This window comes from Mastigoproctus giganteus, chromosome 7, assembly GCF_048544385.1.
Source record: "Mastigoproctus giganteus isolate SK-2022 chromosome 7, ASM4854438v1, whole genome shotgun sequence".
NCBI lineage: Eukaryota > Metazoa > Arthropoda > Arachnida > Uropygi > Thelyphonidae > Mastigoproctus > Mastigoproctus giganteus.
In genome coordinates this window covers 207,582,959-207,608,429 of record NC_143581.1, presented here as the reverse complement: position 1 = coordinate 207,608,429, position 25,471 = coordinate 207,582,959, and the positions used below count along the sequence as shown (strand labels likewise).

The window sequence follows — 25,471 nt, the reverse complement described above, 5'->3', positions numbered from 1 at the left end:
TTACCAAGAAAGATTTGTTATGCAAGTAATCACTAATCTTACTGCCCTTCTCTGCACCATTCCAACAGATCCACATGCTTCCTAAAATAAGGCTTCCAGACCTGTACGCAGTACTCAACATGTGGCTAAACCATCGCCTTATACAATGATATAATCACCTACTTCAGAATTCCTGTATAATTGATAAAACCCCCCATGAGATGTTCTGGCAGCCTGTCTGCACTGCTTAGAGAAATTCATATCTGATTGCACAGTTATCCCCAGGTCTTTTATGATGATTACTCTAAGTGTGGTACTATATATTGGTATATTATTATGGGGTTACTGCTACTCATGTGCAATACCTTGTATTTGTTAATATTAAACTTCATTTGCCTACTTTTCTAGATCTTGTTGTAGTAGCACACTCCTGATTACTGTTATTAATATTCTGATAACTTGTAGAGAAAATCACATATTATTGCTGAATCTCTTGTTCTCCCTACTGCTGTAAAAATGATTTCAGTTATGCATGGAGAAAAGTACAGCAACAATTTAAATACCATTCCTCTATCCAGAGACACAGTCTCACAGTGCGTTACAGTTATTGCGGACAACATAAAATTCAGTTTATTAAATCGATTGAGAGAAAGTCCAATTTTTGCAATACAGTTAGATGAATTTACAGATATTTAAAATCTTGCTTATTGTTTATGTGAGATACTGCTACGAGGTAGATATTTTAGAGAATTTTCTATTTTGCAAACTTTGGAAGGAAGAACAACGGGCGAAAAGATTTTTGATGTTATAAATATTTTCTTTCAAACAAATAAACTAACGTGGAACAGCTGCTTTGGGATTTGTACTGATGGTGTGGCTGCGTTAACAGGAGAAAATAAATGTTTAAAAGGCAAAGTAAAGGAAATTGCTCTGAATATAGTTTTGAATCATTGCATTATACTGTACATAGGGAAGCATTAGTAGTGAAGGAAATTCAAACTGATTTGCACGAAGTTTTGAAAAATGGGATAAGTGTGATGAACTTTATTAAAAAGTAGAAGCTTTAAATAGCAGACTTTTCACATGAAAAGTCTGCTATTTAAAGCAGACTTTTCATGTGAAAAATGAAATGGGATGAAATGCTTCTTTTATATACGAAAGTGAGATGCTTGTCCAGTAGTAGTGTTGCAACATCTTTTTGACCTCAAACATGAAGTTTTATGTTTTTATTGGATAAAAATCAGAACCTTGCTCAATTGTTCACAAATCAAAAATGGCTTGGAAAATTTAGCTCCCTTGCTGATATATATGAAAAACTTAATGATTTAAATTTAAGTCCTCAAGGACAGGGAACAAATATATAAATACTCAGAAGCTTAATCTTTGGAAAACTGAATTTGAGTTTAATAATACTGAAATATTCCCATGTTTTTCTGATTTTGTTAATAGCAATAATATTGACATTTTACAATTTAGGGATATCATTGCCACCCACTTAACAGTGCTAATTAAGAATTTTTCCAAACGATTTAATGTATCTCCAGAAAAAAAGTTGCATTGGATTTGTGATCGCTTTGTTTTTGATATTTCTTCATGTCCCGAAATTACCATTCAGCAAAAGGAACATCTTATCACCTTGTCGTCTGACGAAGCATTATGCACTCTTTTCAAGACGACTTGGGAAACATTTTGGCATTCTCTTCAAGATGAGTATCCATAATTATTGAAAATGGCAATACAAACATTGCTGCCTTTCGGGTCTACATATTTATGTGAGGTTGGTTTCTCAAAATTAACAGCTATAAAAACAAAAAAGGATTCCAGACTTGATCCAGAAGATGACATGAGTTTAGTAATTTCAAACATTGCACCAAATATTATCGGTTATCCAGGCTCATCCTTCTCATTAACTGTTTTGTTTTGTAATTGTTCATTTTTATTGTTTTGTAATCTTAATTGAAAAATAACAATTTGATTTGTTGTTTTTGATGTATTCAATTAAAATATTAAACAATTATTTTAATGTGTAAATTAAAATGGAAACAATTTTTTTATTCCTTTCTCAGTAATTGAATAAAATTTTCTACTACATAATTTATAAAATGCCATTTTTGTTCTCTAAAAATCTGGTCATCCTACCTCCAGGTTTACATTAAGGTCAATTTTATATTTAATAGAGGGGTTGCGAGCAAAATACGTTTGTGCGCCATCCAGGGGCTCACATCTGGTGAGTATGGGCTTGGCAAACCCAGGGTCCTGAGCTGGATATAATCATACTCCTCTTTCTTGGTGATGCCTTTCTACTTCTCTCTCTCCCACACAGGGGGGTAACTCGGGAATTTTTTTTTTTTTTTTGGCTGGTGCAGCATAAGCCTCAGGCTTCCTTGTACCATATGGCTAATAATAATAATAAAATAATAATAATCTGGTCTATAATTGTAATTCTGCAATAGAATGTATCTTTATTTGCATGCAACCATATCTTTTTGTTCTAATACTACGTTTAAATTAATTTTTGGGACGATTACAGCAAAGATCATCATTCTTCTATTTTTCTTTAAAAAATCAGTAGCTAAAGGACCAGAATAATTCCAAGAGATTGAGTAAAATTCTCCTGGCAGAGTCCTGACTTCATATTTTTTAGCTTGAAGTTGCACTATGTGTATGTGTGAGTCTGTCTCATTGATTGGTTCTGCGGCATAATGATGAACTCAACTACGCTGTATTGCTTATTCATTCTTCTGTGGATTTCTGAAGATTTTACTCCTACACATTTTAAAGAACAAGTTACTGAGCACTGCTCAGTCATAAGATTAAGTAAACATTTTATGGTCATATGTGTCAGTTATAAAGCTAAAGATTGTTGTGCTTATAAATTTAATAAAATTATACACCTAAAGACATCAAATTTTGAATTTTAAATCAATTGATTTTGGAAATATTGCTGAGAATAATTATGCAAGAAATTTTTCAAATGTTCAATTCATTGTCAGATTATATGACAATGAAATATATATAGTTTTTAGTTGATTTTGCATTTGTTAGTATTTTTATGTAAATTAGTTTGACTCTTGAATATTGATTTCTGAAATAATTTGAAATCTGCATATGATAAAATTGAATTATATTAAATACAAATTTTTCTGGTATGTAGCATGTGGACACATCATGATCTAAATTAACATATAAAAGAATATGTAATATTTTACATTTTTATTTGATTTATTAACTATATAACTTGGTCAGAACTTTTCTTTTAAAGATTCAATAGTGTGTACGTGTGTATTATATTTTATTTTATAAACTTTGCTGCAAAAAAAAAAGAAGTTTTGTTTTATTTATTGTTATTGTTCACTTGTTTCTTTTTAGGAAGCACAAGATATTCTTGTATCATGTAGTTGGGATCTTCAAAAAGCTATTGAAGCTATAAAAAAGAAGCCCCTTCCCAAAAAGAAATACTCAAGGCATCATAACCAGCCACCTTCAGAAGATAAAGGAGAAAAACAAAGTAAAGGCGTTGTATATAATTCTGATGATAGTGATCAATCATTATCAAATGAAGTTAAGTTCACAAAGAAAAGGATATTAACTAAGAAAAGGAAAGCTGTTATGAGAGTAGTATCAGATGATGATGATGATAAAAACAAACAAATATTGCAGAAAAGTGATAATTCTAAAGCAGAAGATACAGTAGTTAACGAAACTCAGATAACCTTAAAGGGAGAGTCTAATTCTATTAATGCAGTAACTTGTGTAGATAGTTCACATATTCAGGAATCTAACAGGTTGAATTCAGAAGGAAATCAAAACTTAAAAACAGAGCCTATGAAAACATATAGCAATATAAGATCACCACATAAAACAATACAAACTTCATGGATTAAAACTGAAATAAAAAATAGTGATAATTCTGCCAGTCTGAACTTACTATCAGACAGTAATAAAGAAGTAGAAACTACGGTCGTGAAGAATGAGCATAATTTAGAAGTGAAAACAAATAAGTCAGTTGAACAGTGTACTGATTCTAATTTATCTAAAACAGCAGCAAAAGAAGTAATTGTGTTATCATCAGAGGAAGAGGGAGAAGAATTTGTTAACAATGAGGTATATGATAGTGATGGTAGTGATCATGTGGACAGTACTTTGCACTCTGCTCGTAGTGTAGTATTATCCTTTTTACAGAAAGCTACTATGGAAGAACTAATTAGCATACCTGGATGCAGTAAAAAGAAAGCAGAAATGATCCAACAGTGTCGTCCATTTAATGGATGGCGAGATTTAGTAAGTCTTAATATATGTAAACTTGCATATTTTTGAAGTAGTTTTACAATATTCAAATAAATTTTTATATTTTTAAAAAATTAAATATTTTAAAAAAATTAAAATAATTTTTTTAAAAATATTTAAAAATAAATATTAAAAAAAATTAAAAATAAATATTTTAAAAAAATTATCAGCATTATGACATGAAAAATTTATACCTAAGCCATACATTATAATACCAGGCATTACAATATCTGGTATTCAAATTTAATAATCTTATTTCAACTTTAATTGATTTGTAATAAGACAACCTAGAATTTTGAAAGAAAATAGGAAAATTCATTTTACAATCCCAAAATATTTCAGTACATTATTTAAACTTTATAATTTATATAAGTTTATTATATAACTATATAATTTACATTTTCTACATAAATTTGAGAGCAAAGGATGTATAACAAATAAGGAATGTTACAGTACAACTTAATTGATGCTGTGAAAGCTTTTGTTTCAAATTGAACAAACTCTTCATATAAACTGTTCAAAAAAAGAAGAAACCTTGTATAAAATCCCAAAGTTATAAAGTATCTATATATTAATACGGAAGCCATTTTCTTGAGATGGCCATTGTGAATAATGGGCCTAACCAATCGGGTTGAAAGTGGTCTCAAATTGAAGATATTTCTTCCTAGATATGCAGAAAAATGGGAAAATATAAAAATTCTGAATAGTTTTATTTTAAGAGAATGGGCCAGTTTTGTCTACTAGCACTTGCTTACCTTAGACCCACTACAAAAAGAAAGAACTAATTGCTAGGATTCCATTGCACTGCTCACTATCTTTCTCGCTCTCTTTCTGCAGCCCCTGCAAGCTAGGCTGGGCAAAGCAAGGTCATACACTCATTGCTATTTATTAGAGACTGATTGACTGTTTAATTCGTTTAGAACTCATTTTTTTTTTATTATCATTATCAACTTCGAGTTTGTTTTTGTTTTGAGGTTATTTAAGGTAAGTTGCATTATAATAGAAGTAGTTAAATAGAATAGACATAACGATCATGATATAAAATTAGTACATAATAACACAAATAAAGAAATAAATTATCATATTAAATGTGATTTTTGGAATGGGAGAGTTTTCACCAAGTGTGTGTTTGGCAAAAGGCTTTTTCCCTATGTTATTATAAGATTGTCTGTCAGCCTTTTATTTTTTTTAATGTATTTTTGAGAAGTATGTCACAGTTAGAATGTGGAAGCAGACGGCCACGTGGCCGCCACCATGCTACTCTGATTGGTTGTGTTGAATGTACTTTGTGGCAAAGAAGAAACGCGTGTTTTCGTGCTCCTGAAAATGCATCCAGGATCGATCTGAAATGTACATTTAAGGATCCGAAAGATTTAATATGTCACAGTATTGGTCTACTTAATGAAAGGTGTGTTCATTGTCAAGTGTTACATTTTAAGTATGAAAAAGTCGGGGATCATTTTTCTACATGTCAAAACGGCAGAGTTTCATTGCCGGCAACCAAAATGCCTGCTTACATAAGTTCTTTATATACAGATGACAATGAATTGTCCAAAAATATCAGTTAGTAATGCTTTCTCTTTTGTTTCTTTTGGAGAAAATGCAAAACTGCCATCCGGTCGTGGGACTTACACATTTCGGATTTTGGGAGATATCCATCATTCCATCAGTTCCTTATTTCCAGGGCAACATGAAACTCCGGCTTATGGCCAGGGTTTCGTGTTCGGGATTCATAAAATATATATATTAGATTTAGCCCAGGAAAATAATTTCGAATGCAAAAACCTGAAAATAGGCTCCTAAAGTAAGAAATCATGAACAGTTAAGCACAATTTTATATGATGTTAACCCATATGCTTGAACTTACAAATTCATGAAGGAAAAAAATGGATGATGAATACAACTGAGCACTTGCTGAAACCGACAGCCCAACTTAGATTTTGTTTTAAAGTTCTATCATAAACCAAACGAAGACCATATTAATGACCCTATGGTATCAGAGGTTGCTGAATTTTTTTGAATCGCATAATGGTGCACCACCATCCAACCCATCAATTGCTGTTTACCCTAAAGAGGGACAGATATAAATTATAAATTATGCAACATGCATGTTGACCCTATGGCATATCCACTTAATTTGGCCAGGTGGGCAGGAGCAGCAGTGCGTAGCACACGCTTCTTGATTAGACCGGGGTTCGAGCCCGTGACCACCAAATATGGAGGATGCGGAAAGGTCAGGGAGTGACCACTGCATATCCCCGGAGCAATATGGCCTTAGTTGCTAATGCTCCTAAAAAACCAAATAACAACAACTTATTTGGCCATGAGGAGAGCCTGGTTGGCATATTTCTGTGACATGCAATGGAATAAGACAGACAACTGTTCATCATCAGCTCACTTTACGAGAATATGTTTGCTGTAAAATTGCAGCCAGAGGTTCACTCCCCATAGGATATTTCAATCCTGTATTAAATGCAGGGAAACTGTCTCAACAAGTATTAGTTGATTATTATTGTAGGATTGAAGGAGATCGTTTGAAGTTCATAAGACATCAGCAATCTCGGTAGAGTTGAAAGTTGTTGGATTAGCTGACGCTTTAAATGCAAGAGCAGTTGATGATGGTAATGAATCGGAATGCTATGGTGATTGTTTGGAAATTTAACCTGTCTGCAATAGAAATTGGGATGAAATATGACAATCTTTACTCCCTCAAACACCCAACAATCAGCCAGACATTGTAGTTAAGAGTTTTTAATGCTAAAGTTTAGGAACTGTTGCGGCTGATTGAAACGCTGAATATTTTTGGAGTTGCTAAAACTTACATTTACACCATCAAATTTTAAAAAAGAGATTTACCTCATGTCCATTTACTTCTTTCTTTAGAAGACAAGTATAAAATAAGGGAAATTGAGGACACAGATAAAGTAGTTTGTGCTGAAATCCCCAATCCTCATTATGACTTACAACTGCATGACTTAGTAAAATCACACATGATTCATGGACCGTGCTGTATGCTGAATCCATTGTGTTTGTATGAAGGACAATGCATGCCCCAAAATTTTTCCCAAAGACATTGCATTAGAAAAAGGGAAAATGTTAATGGTTACTGAGTATATCGGAGATCCCTAATACTGGATACACAGTTGAAAAAACTGTTGGTGGCATTGAAGTAACGATTGACAGTAAGTGGGTTGTTATTTATAATACATTCCGTCTTAAGTATTTCAATGCTCACATTAATGTTGAGATCTGTGCATGCATTCATAGCGTGAAGTATTTACATAAATACATTTATAAAGGACACATGCAAATTGTTCCGAAAAATAACAATATTGTTCATACAGTGAGCTAACAACTCACATTAATACGAGGTACATCGTCTCTGCAGAAGCAGCATACAGAATATTTGCTTACAAAATGCACGATCAATCTTATCAAGTTGGACAACTACCTGTGCATCTACAGTTGGAGCACAACGTGTATTTCACTGAAGATGATGCAGCTGATGCTCAACTCTACTCAGAGTACAAGAACACCAAACTTACTGCTTGGTTTCATTTAAATGAGAATCCATAAACTGCAGTTCCTACAAAATTCAGAATTTTTTTTTTTTTTTTTTTTTTTTTGGCTGGTGCAGCATGAACCTTGGGCTTCCTTGCACCATATGGATAGGCGCCTCCGTAGCCAGGTGAGAAGGAGCAGCAGTGCGTAGCACACGCTTCTTGATTAGACCGGGGTTCGAGCCCGTCACCACCAAATACAGAGGATGCGGAAAGGTCAGGGAATGACCACAGCATATTCCCAGAGCAATATGGCCTTAGTTGCTAATGCTCCTAAAAACCAAATAACAAACAGCACCATATGGCTAATAATAATAATAATAATGTAGGGACTTGCAGTTTGTGGATTTATTCCGACACACCTGTACACTATGTTTAGGTTAATAATAATAGATAGCAGAAAAGAAAGTCTAGCTTTGGAAAGGTTATTGGCAGAATGTTCGGTGTGTCTCCTTCAGATACTGAGAGGTACTACCTTTGGCTGTTATTACTCCACATTGTAGGTGCTATCAGTTTCAAAAATTTAAGAAGTTACAAAGGTGTGGAATATCCTTCATGCAAAGAAACCCCCCAAGCTCACAACTTACTTATTGATGATTCTGAATGGCAAAGATGCTTGCAGAAAGCTGCAGATCCCCAAGTGCCTCATCATAGTCTACCTTCAACCTATTAATACAGCAACGTTAAGGAACAGCTATAAACAGTATCTCTGTGAAGACTACTTGCGGACACAAGATGTTCACATAGCACATGATTTATGTCTGAGTGAAATCAATAAAATATTAATTGCCCATGGCTTGAGTCTTTCTACTCAAACCAACTAACTGTTGGTTTACCTGATCTTCAGAACACTTCTAGCTCTTCGCACCATCAAAACTTTACCTTTAGCTCAGTTAACTATTTGCAACTCTATGAAACCATGATACAGACTGCTAACTAAGACCAGTTAAATATTATTAGGGAGATAACGACAGTAGTACAGTGCAATGATACATCAGTTAATAATGCTTTTTTTATAGATAGTTCTGGTGGCACAGGCAAGACCTATGTTTATCAGTGTATAATAAACTTTTGCCTTGGAAATAACATTCCTGTTATTCCAATTGCTTGGACTGGCATAGCTGTACGTCCCTCCTTGCTCCAGGAAGCAAGGAGGGACATACAGTTTACAGCAGATTCGAATTACCTATGAATTTAACCAAATCGTCTATTTCCTCTCTCAAAATAAATAGTCCAGCAGCTGAACTCATTAAGGCTGCTTGACTAATACTGTGGAATGAGGTGCCAATGGCTTCCTGTGATGCTCTCATTGTTGTTAACCTCTTATTACAAGATATCATGAATAACAATGACATGCTTTTCGGTGGCAAAGTTTTTGTTTTTGGAGGAGATTTCCATCAAGTGCTTCCAGTTGTTTCTCATGGTTCACTGCACTTAATAGTCAGAAATTGTTTAAAATATTCTCATTTGTGGAATTCTTTCAAAATTCACCATTTACAGCAAAACATGAGGGCTAATCAAGATGAAATAGAATTCGCTAATTTCCTGCTTGCAGTCAGAAATGGAATGTATTCCACAGTGCCTGGAACTTTGGAAAAAATTGAAATAGATCCTAATCTAATAGTTCTTGACAGTTTGATTTCTTTTGTTTTTGGCCCTGACCTTACTGATGTAAATGCAATTTCTTTGCTCCACTATTTTTGCTCCAAAAAATGACGAGTGTGAAAGAATCAATTTAGAAATTTTACAAATGATGCCTGGTGAATCATTACAATATTAAATTATATATGAACATCCTAAATTCTTGAACAGCCTCAGTTTAAGTGGTTTACCACCCCACATTTTAGAGTTGAAGGTAGGAGCAGTTGTTATTTTAATGTGGAATATGGCAATTTCAGAAGGATTGATCAATGGTACGAGACTTATAGTCAAAGTTGTGCATCAGAATTGTTTGGATCTAGAAATAATGACAGAAGAAGCTAAAGGAAAACAGGTACTCTTACTGTGTGTAGATTTGACAATTTGACTCCATCTGATTTGACTTTGCAATTCTTATTTAAGAGATGGCAGTTTCCTGTTCGACCGGCTTTTGCGATGACTATAGATAAAAGTCAAGGGCAAACGTTTGATAGAGTCGGAATTTCACTTACTGACCCTGTATTTAGTCACGGCCAATTTTATGTAGCAATATCTCGGGTCAGAGCATTCCAGCATGTTAAGATAAGGTTACCAGAAGGACATCATCATCATCAGCCATTTTCAATCCACTGCAGGATGAAGGCCTCTCCAGCAACTTTCCAGTTCTTTCTGTTTGGAGCACTGGCCATCCATTTACTACTCAAAAACTCATGAATTTCATCTATCCATCTCCGCCTTTGTCTTCCAAACAGAAAGAACTGGAAAGTTGCTGTTTTCTTCTAGCTCCTCTTGGGTACCATTCTGTTATTTTCTTAGTCCATCTGTCATCATGTCTTCAAGTTATGTGTCCTGCCCAAGACCATTTTAGTTCTTTAGTTTTGATAAGAATGTCCTTTACGTGAGTTTGTTGCCTAATCCATTTGTTTCTCTTCTTAACTAACAGTCTGATTCCCAATATAATTCGTTCCATTCTTCGCTGTGTAGTTCTTAGCTTCTCTTCCATTCTTTTGGTGAGTGCCCAAGTTTCACTTACATAAGTCATGGTGGGGAGTATACAGTGATTCATTATTTTACGTTTCAGACAAACTGGGATATTGCTCTTCAGTATGTGACTATATTTCCTGAATGCTATCCATCCAAAATTTATTCTTCTCTTGACTTCCAGCCATTTATCATTATTACAGCTAATAACTTGTCCCACATAAGTATATGACTCCACCTTTTCAATTACTGCTCCTTCAATCATTATTTCCCTTCCTATCGTTAGTCCTAAATCCTTACTAACTGTGCATAACCGATTAAGATTTTCCTCTAATCCTTTGGGATCGTGGCTTATGACCACAATGTCATCTGCAAATCGTAAATGGTTTAGGTACTCTCCGTTCACATTGACTCCTTTCTGCGACCAGTCTAATCTTCTGAAAGCTTCCTCAAGGGCAGCAGTAAACAGCTTCGGAGATGTTGTGTCTCCTTGTCGAACTCCTTTCTCGATTTTAAATTTCCTACTGTCTTTGTCTAGTCTAATAAAGGATGTAGCACTCTGATATATTTTCTTCAAAATCATAATATATGGAGTATCTATGCCTTGTCTTTCCAGTGCCCGAAACATTGCCTTATGCTGCATGGAGTCAAATGCCTTTTCATAATCCACAAATGCCAGGCATAATTGTGCATAACTGATTAAGATTTGACTTTGCAATTCTTATTTAAGAGATGGCAGTTTCCTGTTCGACCGGCTTTTGCGATGACTATAGATAAAAGTCAAGGGCAAACGTTTGATAGAGTCAGAATTTCACTTACTGACCCTCATTTGCTTTCTCCATTAGCTGTGATATTACGTGAAGGTGGTCCATAGTTGAGAATTCTGTCCTAAAGCCAACTTGCTCTTTCGGTTGATTCTCATCAAGTATTCTTTCTAATCTGTTAGTAATGACCCTTGTGAACAACTTGTAGATATGGGATAACAAGCTAATTGGTCTATAATTTCCAATTTCTGATTTATCTCCTTTCTTATGCAGCAAAACTATGATTGCATTATTCCACTGCTTAGGCATCACACCTTTTCTAATGCACTTTGTGAAGAGCCTTTCCAGTTTTTGTGTTATGTCTCTTCCTCCCAATTTTAACAACTCTACAGTAACTTCATCTTCCCCCGGGGCTTTCCGATTCTTCATTTTCTTCAATGCATGTTCTACCTCATCAGGAAGAATATCGGGTATGTCGTATGTGTTGCTACTTTGCAATCCATCTTCCCCACTGCTGATATCATTCCCTCGCTCCTTGTATAATTCTCTATAGTAGTCTTCTGCTACTTGAATTATGCCTTCTCTGCTGTTTATAAGTACACCATCGCTATTCTTCAGTTTCAGTATCATTTGTCTTTCTGTATTACTGCTCATGGCTGCTGATTTAAATCCTTTGTTTTCCCTTAATGTTTGTTCTACTTTTCTTGTGTTAAATCTTCTTATGTCCTCTCTGAGTCTCTTTCTAATGGCTTTGCATAACTCAGTATACTCAATTTTCTCCCTGTCAGTGTTTTTCTTGCTCTTCATTTGTCGTCTTTGGTTCATCATGACAAGTGTTTCTTGACTAATTTTTTCTTCTTTGGATTTCTGTTTCCCTATAGGTTTCTTGGGCTTTATCACTTTCAGAAAGGTGTAATATTCCTCGTCGATATCTTGGTCCTGAGCAGTCTGCAGAAGCTCAAACTTGTTCTTAAGTTCCAGTACATACTGCTTTTTCTCCTCCTCTGTTATTTCAAAGACCTTTGTATTATTTACTCGAGTCAGTTTTTTCCTTTCCTTTCCTACATCTATATCAAGTGTACATCTTACCATTCTGTGATCACTTCCAACATTTACCTTATTCAGGACGGTAACATCATTCACAATATATCTTCTGTTAGTGAGGATGAAGTTGATTTCATTAGTTGTTAATCCATTTGGACTCTTCCATGTCCACTTTCTGTTCACCCTTTTCTTGAAAAAAGTGTTCATTACTGACATTCCTTGAGATTCTGCAAATTCCACAAGTCTTTCACCTCTTATTTCTTTCACCAATTCCAAAATTTCCTATAGTTCCTCTTTCTGCGCTGTTTTGCCTTTTTCCAACCTTAGCATAGTTTTCTGCTCATCTAGAAGATTCTCAATTTCAGTGTACATTTCTTCAACCTCTTCATCATCATGGCTCGATGTTGGTGCATAAATCATTATAATCTTTAGCTTGTACCTCTTAGAAATCTTGAGTATTAGTCTTGACACTCTTGGTGATGTACTTTTGATGTACTGGTGATGTACTACCAGAAGGACACAAGAATATAAAAATTGTTGTTTTCAAAGAAGTATTATAGAGACTGTACTACATTTTGTACGTGTGAAATTGTTACATAACGTGCACATTTTAAATAATCAGAAAGATGGCGAAACCAAAGAAAATTTATAAGTTTCCTCAGATACAAGAAATGAGAAAGGATTCGACGCGTACTGGCTTACCTGCTCAAGACAAAAGATGGACTATATTTCTTTAGGGCAGCTAGAGAAAAACTACTACCAATTGCAACATTTTTGCCATTGTACAGCTAGTATACTTTAATACAGAGGCATCTAACCTGTAGCCCCTGTGCAGCCCACTCCTTCACACTATGTGGCGTGAGACTATGTAGGCAGTCCTATGTGGTATGCGTCCCGGAGTTTAAAACTAGTACCATAAAATATAATTAATATAAACAGTATAAAAAAATTATGCCTGAAGTGTTACAAGATGTTTTCTGTATTTGCAGAAGAAATATTCGTTTGAGTAAATGAATATTATATGAAATCAGATGTGTGATGTGGCCAGTTCACTAAAAATTAGTGAAATCCAAAATATGGTTCCCTGAGTATAAGTGACAACTTTACAATTTTGCATTCTACTGTAAAATCTTACAACTGCCTTTATTTTTATGGCTGTAAATTTAGCTGTAGGAGATCAGGGGCTGCTGTCATTCCCCAAGGTTAGGTACTCTTTACCATAGCAGGGATATAACACTCCAGTATGCAGTACAGATCCATTCAGCTACCAAAGCCCTATAAATATAAAATATAAATGATAAGAGTAGAAGTGGTTAAAAAAAAAAGCCCTCATAGTTTTTTTAGATGCTAGATAATTGGACCAAGAATTCCTATTCTCATTAATGCATCTTTCCAGATCAGCAATGCATCAGCACTGTAAAAATAAAATTTGCTCATAATAATGGCAATGGTTGTTAAATTGTAAACACAGACATAAATGAAAAATTATACAAAACAGAGTGCTCGTTAATAAAATATCTTATTTTTACCAATTAAATGTGTACGTGAAATTAGTGTTTTGTGTAATGAACTGAAATGGCATACCAGTGAACTCCATTCTATTCTGAACCTTGGCTGCAAATTCCTCTCACTTATTTGGTTGTCTGGGAGTACAAGCATTATTATTATTATTAGGTTTAAAGGCTTGATTTTGTATATTAAGTGTAAAATAAACAGGAGAGGACTTGTTCTAGAATGAATTCTAATGTAATTCTCAACATTATAGTGAGTACTGTGGTTTTTGTCTGCTTTAAATGCATATTATTTAAGAGATTTATTCATAATATGATTATATGTTTTTAATTAAATACTGATGACAGTAATAATTGTATAGTTGTGGTGATGGTATTTGAGCCTGTCTCGGGTGGTACTACCACCTGAGGTAGGCTCAAATAATAAACTAAACTACACAAAAAATCCTTCAGAGGTAATGATTACAGTTTTACTTTTATGGCAATTTTTAAATTGTGTATGTGTAATTTGTATGAATTTGTTATGCCCTCCTCCAACCAGCTGATATATCAAACTGGTTGTATTAGTATATAAAAATACATTGCTTTTATTAATTTATAACTTCCCCTCCACCTTTTAGCTGGTAGACATACTGAAGCAGTTGCTGTTAAAACTCCTTTTTCCCTCACACCAGTGGATCATAAGCAGTTGCTCCCTCTCAATTAACTTTAGGGCTATTTCAGACATTCCAAAGAAAAGCCGATGCAAATAAAATTAGACATTTCACACCTTTACAAGAGTTTTTTCCCATCCTATTAGAAACCAAATTGTGCAGTAGTTGGACATCATAGCGATGGTGCTTGAAGTCACTTGAGAATGGAAGGCATTAATGCATATATAGCATTGTACTTTCTGTATTGCCAAATTATGACAAAGCATGGTGCAAGATCTTGTAAAAGTGTGATAGGTCTTTAATTTTATTAGTTAATAGCATAAATGCATCTGCTTTTCTGCTGCTTTTGTTTTTCTATCACATGTCTGAAATGATCTTTGCATTTACTGAACTGTTGCCACATTCCATTTCACTGCTGGTCGCTAGACATGTCAAGTCAAATTGTTGCTAGCATTATTTCATTTTCAGAACCTGGTTGACTGAAAAGTGTTTTGACTGTATTGCTGAGATTATGTGCCAGAGAAGAAGAGCTCAGTTTTCCAAAATCAGTTTATCCCAGCAGTTTCTAATTTCAAATTTTATTCATTGGTACTTTACAAAAGTATGAACGCCAGTGATACAGTCCATTTAGTTTGCATGTGGTATAAATGAAGATTTAAACAACAAAATGAATGGCTGCCCTTGTCCCACAAGGACACAGCCAAATCCAGCGATTTTTATGTAGGTGTGAAGGCTAACTCAATTGGGTGTGAACCTCAACAACAACAACAACAACATATCAGGTGTGATGACTGACAGAGCTCCCAGGTGGGATTGTGAAAAGATTTAGTTAAGTTTAATTGAAGAGATGCTGCATGAGTTGGAAATAACTTACTAGTGAGATATCACTGCATCATACACCAGGAAAACCTATGTGCTAAGTTGCTGAAGATGGAAAGTATAAGTTTGTTTTAATAAAAGTATTGTTTCATTTGATTTATTAAAGGCCTCTACCATAGATATTTTCAAGAAATGCTCGATGCCAAGGACACAGAATTTGGGTTCATTTTTACTATTCTGAAATTCATTGCTTAAGCAGGGGCTTAGAGGGGGAACAGGCATTCTGTGTGTTAACTCAGGCAGTCTAAAGCACTGATGGATCCAATTTCTTTTTATTTCAGAAGATTTAGGAGAAGTCCAGTTGGCCTGCCTCCCTAAAATCCATTCATGCACACCTTCTTGATGGTAAGCCCTGTTACGTCACTTAGGCGGCAACGAACGTGTAGAGTGGTTCTCTTCAAGATGCATGGTCAGCATGAAGAGGAAAAGACCAAACCCTCCAGCACATGACAGCACGACGAAACAAATGGCTTTCAATCCTCCTCTTATGGCAGTGAGGGGATCAGAGTTGGAAGCAGAGGTTGCTAAGAATCTCTGGGTACGACCAGGCTGCCATGCACAGAAACTGAACTTGGCCTGTTACAACGTAAGATCGCTCATCGGTGAAGACAGGATATTAGAGCTGGAAAAGGAATTAAAAAATGTCAATTGGAATATCATCGGTCTGGCTGAAACAAGAAAAAGAAATGAATCACTTATAAGTTTATCAAGTGAAAATCTGCTGTACACCAATGGAAACAGCGAAAGGAGCGAAGGTGGAGTTGGCTTTTTGTTCCATAAAGATATTAAAAAACAACATTTTGGAATTCAGAAGCACATCATCAATAAATAAATAAATAAATAAATAAATTTTCAGTTTATACTCCGGCACGACAACCAAGTCAGTAGAGTTTTACAATAAATCGTCAATACAAATATTTATCGTATTTAGTAATCAAGGGTGTCAAGACTACTACTCAGGATTTCTAAGAGTTACAAACTAAAGGTTATAATGATTTATGCACCAATATCGAGCTATGATGATGAAGAGGTTGAAGAAATGTACACCAAAATTGAGAGTCTTCTAGATGAGCAGAAAACACACTACACTATCATTATGGGGTACTTCAATGCTAAGGTTGGAAAAAGACAAAATAGTGTAGAAAGGGGAACTATAGGAAATTTTGGAATTGGTGAAAGAAATGAAAGAGGTGAAAGACTTGTGGAATTTGCAGAATCTCTAGGATTGTCAGTAATGAACACTTTTTTTCTAGAAAAGGGTAAATAAAAATGGACATGGAAGAGCCCAAATAGATTAACAACTAATTAAATTGACTTCATCCTCACTAACAGAAGATATATCGTGAATGATGTTACCATCCTGAACAAGATAAATGTTGGAAGTGATCACAGAATGGTAAGATGCACACTTGATATAAATGTAAGAAAAGAAAGGAAAAAATTGACTCAAGTAAATAATATGTGTAAATACGTGTTAATTTGTATGTATCCCATGCATTTTTCTTCTCTGCCATATGAACTAATGAGGCATATGGCAGAGAAGAAAATTGCATGGGATACATACAAATTAACACGTGACACAGACGCCTATGATAGATACAAGTTGATCTGTAACCAAGTTACAAAGGAGGTTAGGCAGGCGAAGGCAGATTACGAGAGATCCTTGGCGAGGGATGCGAAGAAAAACAGCAAAGAGTTCTTTACTTATGTAAACTCTAGAAGGAAGGGAATGAATCAGATTGGTCCACTTGAGATCGATGGGTCAACTGTTGATGACCCTGCTCAGGTAGCTAACAAACTAAATGAATATTTTGCATCGACATTCACACATGAGGAGTTATTCAGTGAGGGGAATGCCAGGGGTGTATTCAACTCTAGCAGTAAGCTAGAGAATCTTGTAATAACTGAGAGCAAAGTGGAGGAGAAATTGTTGAAGATAAACACAAGAAAGGCACCTGGGGTGGATGGGATCTATCCAGTTCTATTAAAGGAGGCAGCAAAGGAAGTAAGCAAACCCTTAGCCATAATTATGAGAGCTTCCTTGGACTCAGGGGAGGTACCCATGGACTGGAGATGTGCAAATGTGACCCCAATTCACAAAGGGGGATCAAAGACTGACACAAGTAATTATAGACCTGTGAGTTTAACTTCTGTTCCCGGAAAATTAATGGAGGCACTGGTTAAAGAAGCACTGCAGGATCATTTAGACAAGACTTCAGTTATAGCTAGGACACAGCATGGTTTTGTTAAGGGCAAGTCTTGCCTGACCAATTTGATTGGATATTATGATGCAGTCACAAAAGAACTGGATGCAGGGAATAACTTTGATATTATATACTTGGATCTTAGAAAGGCTTTTGATACTGTTGCACATGGAAGACTGCTGCACAAATTGGAGCGGTGTGGCATTGGAGGCAAATTGCTGCTATGGATAAAGGGGTGGTTGAGGGGGGAGAAGACAGAGAGTGGTAATCAATGGACACTGCTCATCGTGGACTAATGTTTTTAGTGGAGTCCCTCAGGGTTCAGTATTGGGTCCTTTATTGTTTTCTGTATTTATAAATGATATTGATGATGGTATATCAAGCTTACTGTCCAAGTTTGCAGACGACACAAAGGTAGGCAGGGTTGTCAAGGACACTACTGACACTATGCTGCTGCAACAGGATTTGGAAAGGTTGAGCAGATGGGCTGAGAGGTGGCAAATGAAGTTTAACATTGACAAATGTAAAGTACATATGGGAAACAGCAACCCCAGAGCAACGTATCAACTCTGTGGTGCTACACTGACAGTGGTAGAGAATGAAAGGGACCTGGGGGTGGTTGTGCAGGCAGATATGAAGTTCTCTGAGCAGTGCAGACGGGCTGCAAGAGTAGCTCATGGTGTATTGTCAATGATATATATAGGAATTTTTCTAGCAGGGATAAGGAGGTGATTATTCCCTTGTATAAGGCAATGGTCAGGCCACACCTAGAGTACTGTATACAGGCCTGGAGGCCTCATTTCAAGAAGGATGTAGAGCTGCTGGAACGAGTACAGAAAAGGGCAACAAGATTGGTGAATGGGACAAAGGGGTGCTCTTACGAAGAAAGGCTTAAGTTTTGCGAATTACAGTGTCTGGAAACTAGGCACCAGCGAGGTGATCTGATAGAGGTGTACAAAGCCTTGAATGGTTTGAGCATGCTCAGTGCTGATGGGATTCTTCCTCTTGCTCAGAATAATCACCTGAGAGGGCATAAATTCAAATTGAGGAAAGACAGATGTAGGATAGATGTGCGGAAATTTGCCTTTAGCCAGCGGGTGGTTGGTAGGTGGAACAGACTTCCATCCCTTGTCGTGGAAGTTGATAGCCTAAATAAGTTTAAGGCTCAGCTGGACAGGTATTTCTAACGAACAGAGGGGTGAAGTGGAAGTGGTTATTTTTATTTATTTATGTTACTTTTTTTTTTTTTTTTTTGGCTGATGCTGCATAAGCTTGCTTTCTTGCATCAAATGCCTCTACTAATGCTAATGCTAATATGAACGTCTTTGAGATAAGAGAAGAGGAAAAAAAGCAGTATATACTGGAACTTAATAAGTTTGAGCTTTTGCAGACTGCTCAGGACCAAGATATCGACGAGGAATATTGCAACTTTCTGAAAGTGATAAAGCCCAAGAAACCTATAGGTAAAAAGAAATCCAAAGAAGAAAAAATCAGTTAAGAAACACTTGTCATGATGAACCAAAGGCGACAAATGAAGAGCAAGATAAACACTGACAAGGAGAAAATTGAGTATACCGAGTTATGCAAAGCTATTAGAAAGACATTCAGAGAGGACTTAAGAAGATTTAACACAAGAAAAGTAGAACAAGCATTAAGGGAAAACAAAGGACTTAAATCAGCAACCATGAGCAGTAATACAGAAAGACAAATGATAACCAAAACTGAAGAATAGTGATGGTGTACTTGTAAATAGCAGAAGACATAGCATATATTATAGAGAATTATAAAAGGAGCGAGGGAATGATGCCAGCAGTGGGGAAGATGGATTGCAAATTAGTAACACATATGACATACCTGATTTCTTTCCTGATGAGGTAGAACATGCGTTCATTACTGAACGCATGTTCTACCTCAGAAAGAATCAGAAAGCCCCCCCCCCCAAGGGGAGATGAAGTTACTGTAGAGTTTTTAAAATGGGGAGGAAGAGATGTGACACAAAAACTGGCAAGACTTTTCTCAAAATGCATTAGAAAAGGTATGACACCTAAGGAGTGAAATAATGCAATCATAGTTTTGCTGCATAAGAAAGGAGATAAATCAGAAATTGGAAATTATAGATCAATTAGCTTGTTATCTCACATCTACAAGTTATTCACAAGGGTCATTACTAACAGATTAGAAAGAATACTTAATGAGAATCAACTGAAAGAGCAAGCTATCTTTAGGATAGGATTCTCAACTATGAATCACCTTCACGTAATATCACAGCTAATGGAGAAAGCAAATGAATATAAAACACAATTATGCCTGGCATTTGTGGATTATGAAAAGGGATTTGACTCCATACAGCATAAGGCAATGTTTCGGACACTGGAAAGACAAGGCATATATAATCCATATATTATGATTTTGAAGAAAATATATGAGAACGCTACCTTTTCTATTAGACTAGACAAAGACAGTAGCAAATTAAAAATTGGAAAGGAGTTTGACAAGCAGACACTATCTCTGAAGTTGTTTACTGCTGCCCTTGAGGAAGCTTTCAGAAGATTAGACTGGTCGCAGAAAGGAGTCAATGTGAATGGAGAGTACCTAAACCATTTACGATTTGCAGATGACATTGTGGTCATAAGAAATGATCCCAAAGAATTAGAGGAAAATCTTAATCAGTTATGTAGAGTTAGTAAGGATTTTGGACTAAAGATGAATATGGCTAAAACAAAAGTAATTCAGAACAAGTATGCCATAAAAAGGGATATAATGATTGAAGGAGCAGTAATTGAAAAGGTGGAGTCATATACTTATCTGGGACAAGTCATTAGCTGTAATAATGGTAAATGGCTGGAAGTGAAGAGAAGAATAAATTTTGGATGGATATCATTCAGGAAATATAGTCACATACTGAGGAGCGATATCCCAATTTGTCTGAAATGTAAAATAATGAACCAATGTATACTCCCCACCATGACTTATGGAAGTGAAACTTGGGCACTCACTAAAAGAAGAGAAGCTGAGAACTACACAGCAAAGAATGGAACAAATTATATTGGGAATCAGACTGTTAGATAAGAAGAGAAACAAATGGATTAGGCAACAAACTCACGTAAAGGACATTCTTATCAAAACTAAAGAACTAAAATGGTCTTGGGCAGGACACATAACTTGAAGACATGATGACAGATGGACTAAGAAAATAACAGAATGGTACCCAAGAGGGACTTGAAGAAAACCTGGAAGACAATGACAGAGATGGACAGATAAAATTCATGAGTTTGTGGGTCTGTTTCTGTTTTGTGCAATGGATGGCCATTGCACAAAACAGAAGGAACTGGAAAGTTGCTGGAGAGGCCTTCATCCTGCAGTGGATTGAAAATGGCTGATGATGATGATGAAGCAGCTGGAAAATGCCAAAGTGGGTGTTCAGTCTCAAAGCCACAGTTCAAACCTTCATGAAACTGAAAACTTTGTCTTTTTGTCTTTTTTCATCTAAATGAGTTGAATACACATATCCAAGGAAAAAATTGCATTTTATTAACTTTTGGAAGCTTATAAATGCAATTTTTGATCACAACATGGCTTTTGAAATTGTGAGAGTTAATAATTGCAGTTAAGAGCCTGCAATTGCACTCACTTTCTAGCATTGGCAAACTGCAATGTATGTGACTTTGCCAAATATGTCAGCATGATTTCTGCATTAAAGGAACAGTTCAATTCAAGATTTCAAAAAAAAAATGTCCTCATCTTTTCCATTCCATTTCATTTTAAAATTGATGACTTAGGCAAGAACTTGCAATTTAAGTGTATTGACATGCAGTGATTTGAGATTGATAAGTTAGTTTGACAGACTTTTATAAGAAGTATGTGTCAAAAGAAAGATACTCCTGTATTTGTAATTATTCTCCTTTTCCTTGCTCTTCAGCAGTACATATATCTGCAAGCATTTCCAGTTTTAATCATTAAGTGTTCTACCAGATCCCATATCACTGATGGCCATCTTGAGAGTTCAACTCAGTTTCTGTCTTCATTTATCCCTGATATAGACTATCTTCTTTGTGAAAAGCAGTACCAAGTTTTACGCTAACTTATGAAAATATTTTTTCATTTTTCTGTCCTGTATTATATTCTATTACAATATAAAATTTGATAAACTTTAAATTTCATTATTAAAAAGATTAAACTGTAAATATGTTGATAAACAACAGTAAAATTCTATTTTGAAAAAAGTATAAATTAGTAGTAAGAAACTTCTTTTTTTTTATGCTCATACAGCCCTCAACTTTCGCGATTTTGTCTGTTTTGGCCCTTAATCAAAAAATCATCTCAAACCTAGAAGTCTGTGCATTGTAATTTTCCTGGGATTTGCTGTAAAGCAGTGGTTTTGCAGCAAATAACCTTTGCTGTAAAGCAGTGGTTAGGCCACACCTTTATTCCACTGGAAATGATCATTGGGATAATCACTTCCTTTTCCCCACTGGAAACTTTCTGGACATCATTGACAGAACCCCATGAGCTGTATTAGCAGAATTTCTGCACTGCTTGGAGAACTTCAAGTTTGACTGTACAGTTATTACTAGGTTTCTTTTGTTCTCCACAACCTTGAATCTGCCTAATTTTTCTGGGTCTTGCTTTAGCAGCATGCCTTGAGATCTTATGCATCAAAAACTATCTGTGTCCTACCACCTGCCAATCTTTGCATCATCTGCAAATTTAGAAAATAAGCTTAATATATTTACATCACTATTTAAAACGGTAAGGGGCCAGCACTAAATCCTGAGAGATGCTACTAATAATTGCCCAAGAACAGTGCCCATTTATAAGCAATCCTGCCTTTGGCCACACTGTTTCAATTTGTACAGCTGTCTTTCATGAGGAACATTGGCAAAAGCTTTGCTGAATCTAAGTATGTGATGTCAGAATTATTATTTTGCATCAAACCAGTTTGATTAGCTACTATGACTGCATCGTAGTAGCTGATCAGATTGGTCAGACGAGATCTCCTCTTAACAAGTTCATGCTGTGATTTCTGTGTAACCTCATTTGCTGACTGGGCTAGCTGAGTGGGTAAAGTTGCCTGCCTGGCAACCCAAAGGTCGCGGGTTCGAATCCCGCCTTGGGCTTGGATCAGAATAAAATGCAAAAACTTTGGGAGGTGCATGATGGCCACAGAAGCCGATGCACCAACAACTAACAAAAAAAAAAAAAAAAAACTTCATTCCTATTAGATGATTTGGCAGTACTTCTTTAGACATTGAGTCTATTATTTTCCCTGGTATAGAAGTCAAACTTACAGGTCTGTAATTATTAATTTTGTCTTTTGCATTCCCCTTTGTGAATAGGAGAGAGATTTTTTAATAAACAGTCAGATCTCTCATTAACAAACTTCCATGTAGTGAATTTTTCTATGTAGCGAACCTTTTTGATTTTACCTTGTTATTACTTGAAAATAGTTTCCGTATAACGAAAACAATTTCCATATAACAAACTGATTTCGAGAGACCTAAGTATGCATTGTTCACATCTCTAGCCTTTAGGCAATAGAGCTGATGCTGTAGAGAGTACAAATTAAGATTATTCACAAATTAATCACTTTAGCTTTTAATAGCTAAAGGCTTTAATTCTTAAGAGCATTCCACAATTAAGAATTATTATCTGTGTTGCCCTTAAAGCATTTATTGTACCGAGAAGTCGCACTGGTCAACTGCTATCTCTGTGTCCACAGCCATTGACAAAGATTAAGGCATATTCCTGAAGCAGACATTGGCTGTGGTCAACCTGTTTTCTGTTGTAAGCACACTATTAGAGAATTAGCAGAGAGTGATTTTCCTTTATCCTGGAAATTCATCTGTTGTTTGTCAGAAATGAGTAATCCTCACTTTCATTAAATTTCACGTCTCTGTTTACATGGCAGGTACAAGTGGCAGGTTTTGTTTTAGCTGCTGTGCAAGTAACCTTATAATGTCTAAGAGGAAATCCTTGAGTGTAGTGGGAAAAGTGGAAGTGCTTAATAGTGTAGATTATGGCATTAAAAACAAAAATTGCTTTAAAATTTGGTATCCCTGCCAGTAGTGACACTGTTTTTCTGAATGTCAACCATTCTGAAAAACCGTGTTTCGATTCTCAAACTGTTTGAGGAAATGGGATCCATTTGGAAGCGTGCGAAATTATGTCTGTATGAAGATGTAGATGAAGCTATTTTTAAGTGGGTGAAGTTGATTTGAGACCAAAACATGCTGATATCAGGGCCATTAATAAAAGAAAAGGCTTGAAGTACTCATCTTTTCTTGGGCATAAAACTTTCCAAGCCAGTTCTGGTTGGCTGGACAAGTTTAAAAGCACTGTGGCTTACTCGAAAAATTTAAATCTGGTGAAAGTGGAGTTGTAATTGAAGAAGACTGTACCCAGTGGAAAAAAACAGTTTTGAAAAAAATTATGGAGGACTATGAGCCCAAAGACATATTCAACATTGATGAAACAGGTCTATTTTTTAAATTTTTTCCAAACAAGACACTGACTTTTAAAGGTGATAAATGTGTAGGTGGTAAAAATAGTAAGGAGAGAATTGCAGTCTTGGTTGGTGCAAATATGGCTGGTAATGAAAAACTGAAGCTTTTGGTAATAGGCAAAAGTAAACAACCCTAACATTTCAAAGGAGTAAAGTCGTTAGTTTATCAATAGCATTAGTAGAGGCACACAATACAAGAAAGCAAGTTTATGCAGCATCAGAAAAAAAAAAAAAATAACCTCCCATTTCACCCCCCATTCATTCAAAATGCCTGTCCAGCTCAGCCTTAAATTTATTTAGGCTATCAACTTCCACAACAAGAAATGGAAGTCTGTTCTTCCAATCAACTACCCGCTGGCTAAAGGCAAATTTCCACACATCTATTCTACAACTGTCTTTCCTCAATTTGAATCTATGTCCCCTCAGGTTCTTAATCTGAGCAAGAGGAAGAATCCCATCAGCATTCAGCTTGCTCAACTCATTCAAGTCCTTATACACTTCAGTCAGATCACCTCACATCTGCCTACTCTCCAGGTGCTGCAATTTGTAGAACTTAAGCCTTTTTTGGTAAGAGCACCCCTTTGTTCCCCCTCACCAATCTTGTTGCCCTTCTTTGTACCCAGAAGGATGTATGTAGAGTTCTAGCAACTCTACATACTTCCTAAAATGAGTCCTCCAGACCTGTACACAGTACTCAAGGCGTGGCCTGAACATTGCCGTGTATAACGGGATAATCACCTCACAGTACCACACAGTTGGCACATTTCTCTTTTGTTATTGCTACCCATATGCAGTACTTTGCATTTGTCAATGTTAAACTTCAGTTACTACTTCTCAGCCCATTTGCCCAACTTATCTAGATCCAGTTGGAGTAGAATGCTGTTCGTTATTTGGTTTTTAGGAGCATTAGCAACTAAGGCCATATTGCTTTGGGATATGCGGTGGTCATTTCCTGACCTTTCCGCATCCTCCGTATTTGGTGGTGACGGGCTCAAACCCCGGTCTAATCAAGAAGCGTGTGCTACACACTGCTGCTCCTTCCCACCTGGCTACGGAGGCGCCCGTAGAATGCTGTCTTTACTGTCATTAGCAACCCTGCCAACCTTTGTATCATCTGCAAACTTGGACATTAAGCATGATATACCTTCATCAATATCATTGATGAATAAACAAAACAACAATGGACCCAGCACCGAAACTTTGGGACCTTCGCTAATAACATTTGTCCACAAAGAGCAGTGTCCATTGATTACCACTCTCTGTCATCTCCCACTCAACCATCCCTTTATCCATTGTAGCAACTACCTTTAATGCCACATCTCTCCAATTTGTACAGCAGTCTTCCATGTGCAACATTATCAAATGCTTTCCAGAAATCCAAGTATATGATATCAAAATTATTTTTTCCATCCAGTTCCTTCCTGACAACATCATAGTATTCAATCAAATTGGTTAGACAAGACCTCCCT

General features: G+C 35.9%; 1 protein-coding gene across 1 annotated transcript in view; it reads left to right on the top strand.

Moving 5' to 3' along the window:
* LOC150083623 (SWI/SNF-related matrix-associated actin-dependent regulator of chromatin subfamily A containing DEAD/H box 1B-like) overlaps nucleotides 1–25,471 on the top strand; it is a 276,675-nt gene that overhangs the window by 59,088 nt on the left and 192,116 nt on the right. The window contains exon 5 of the mRNA XM_090377391.1: nucleotides 3,349–4,260. Coding sequence (XP_090233517.1) covers nucleotides 3,349–4,260 — 912 coding nt within the window. The remainder of the gene's footprint in view (nucleotides 1–3,348; nucleotides 4,261–25,471) is intronic.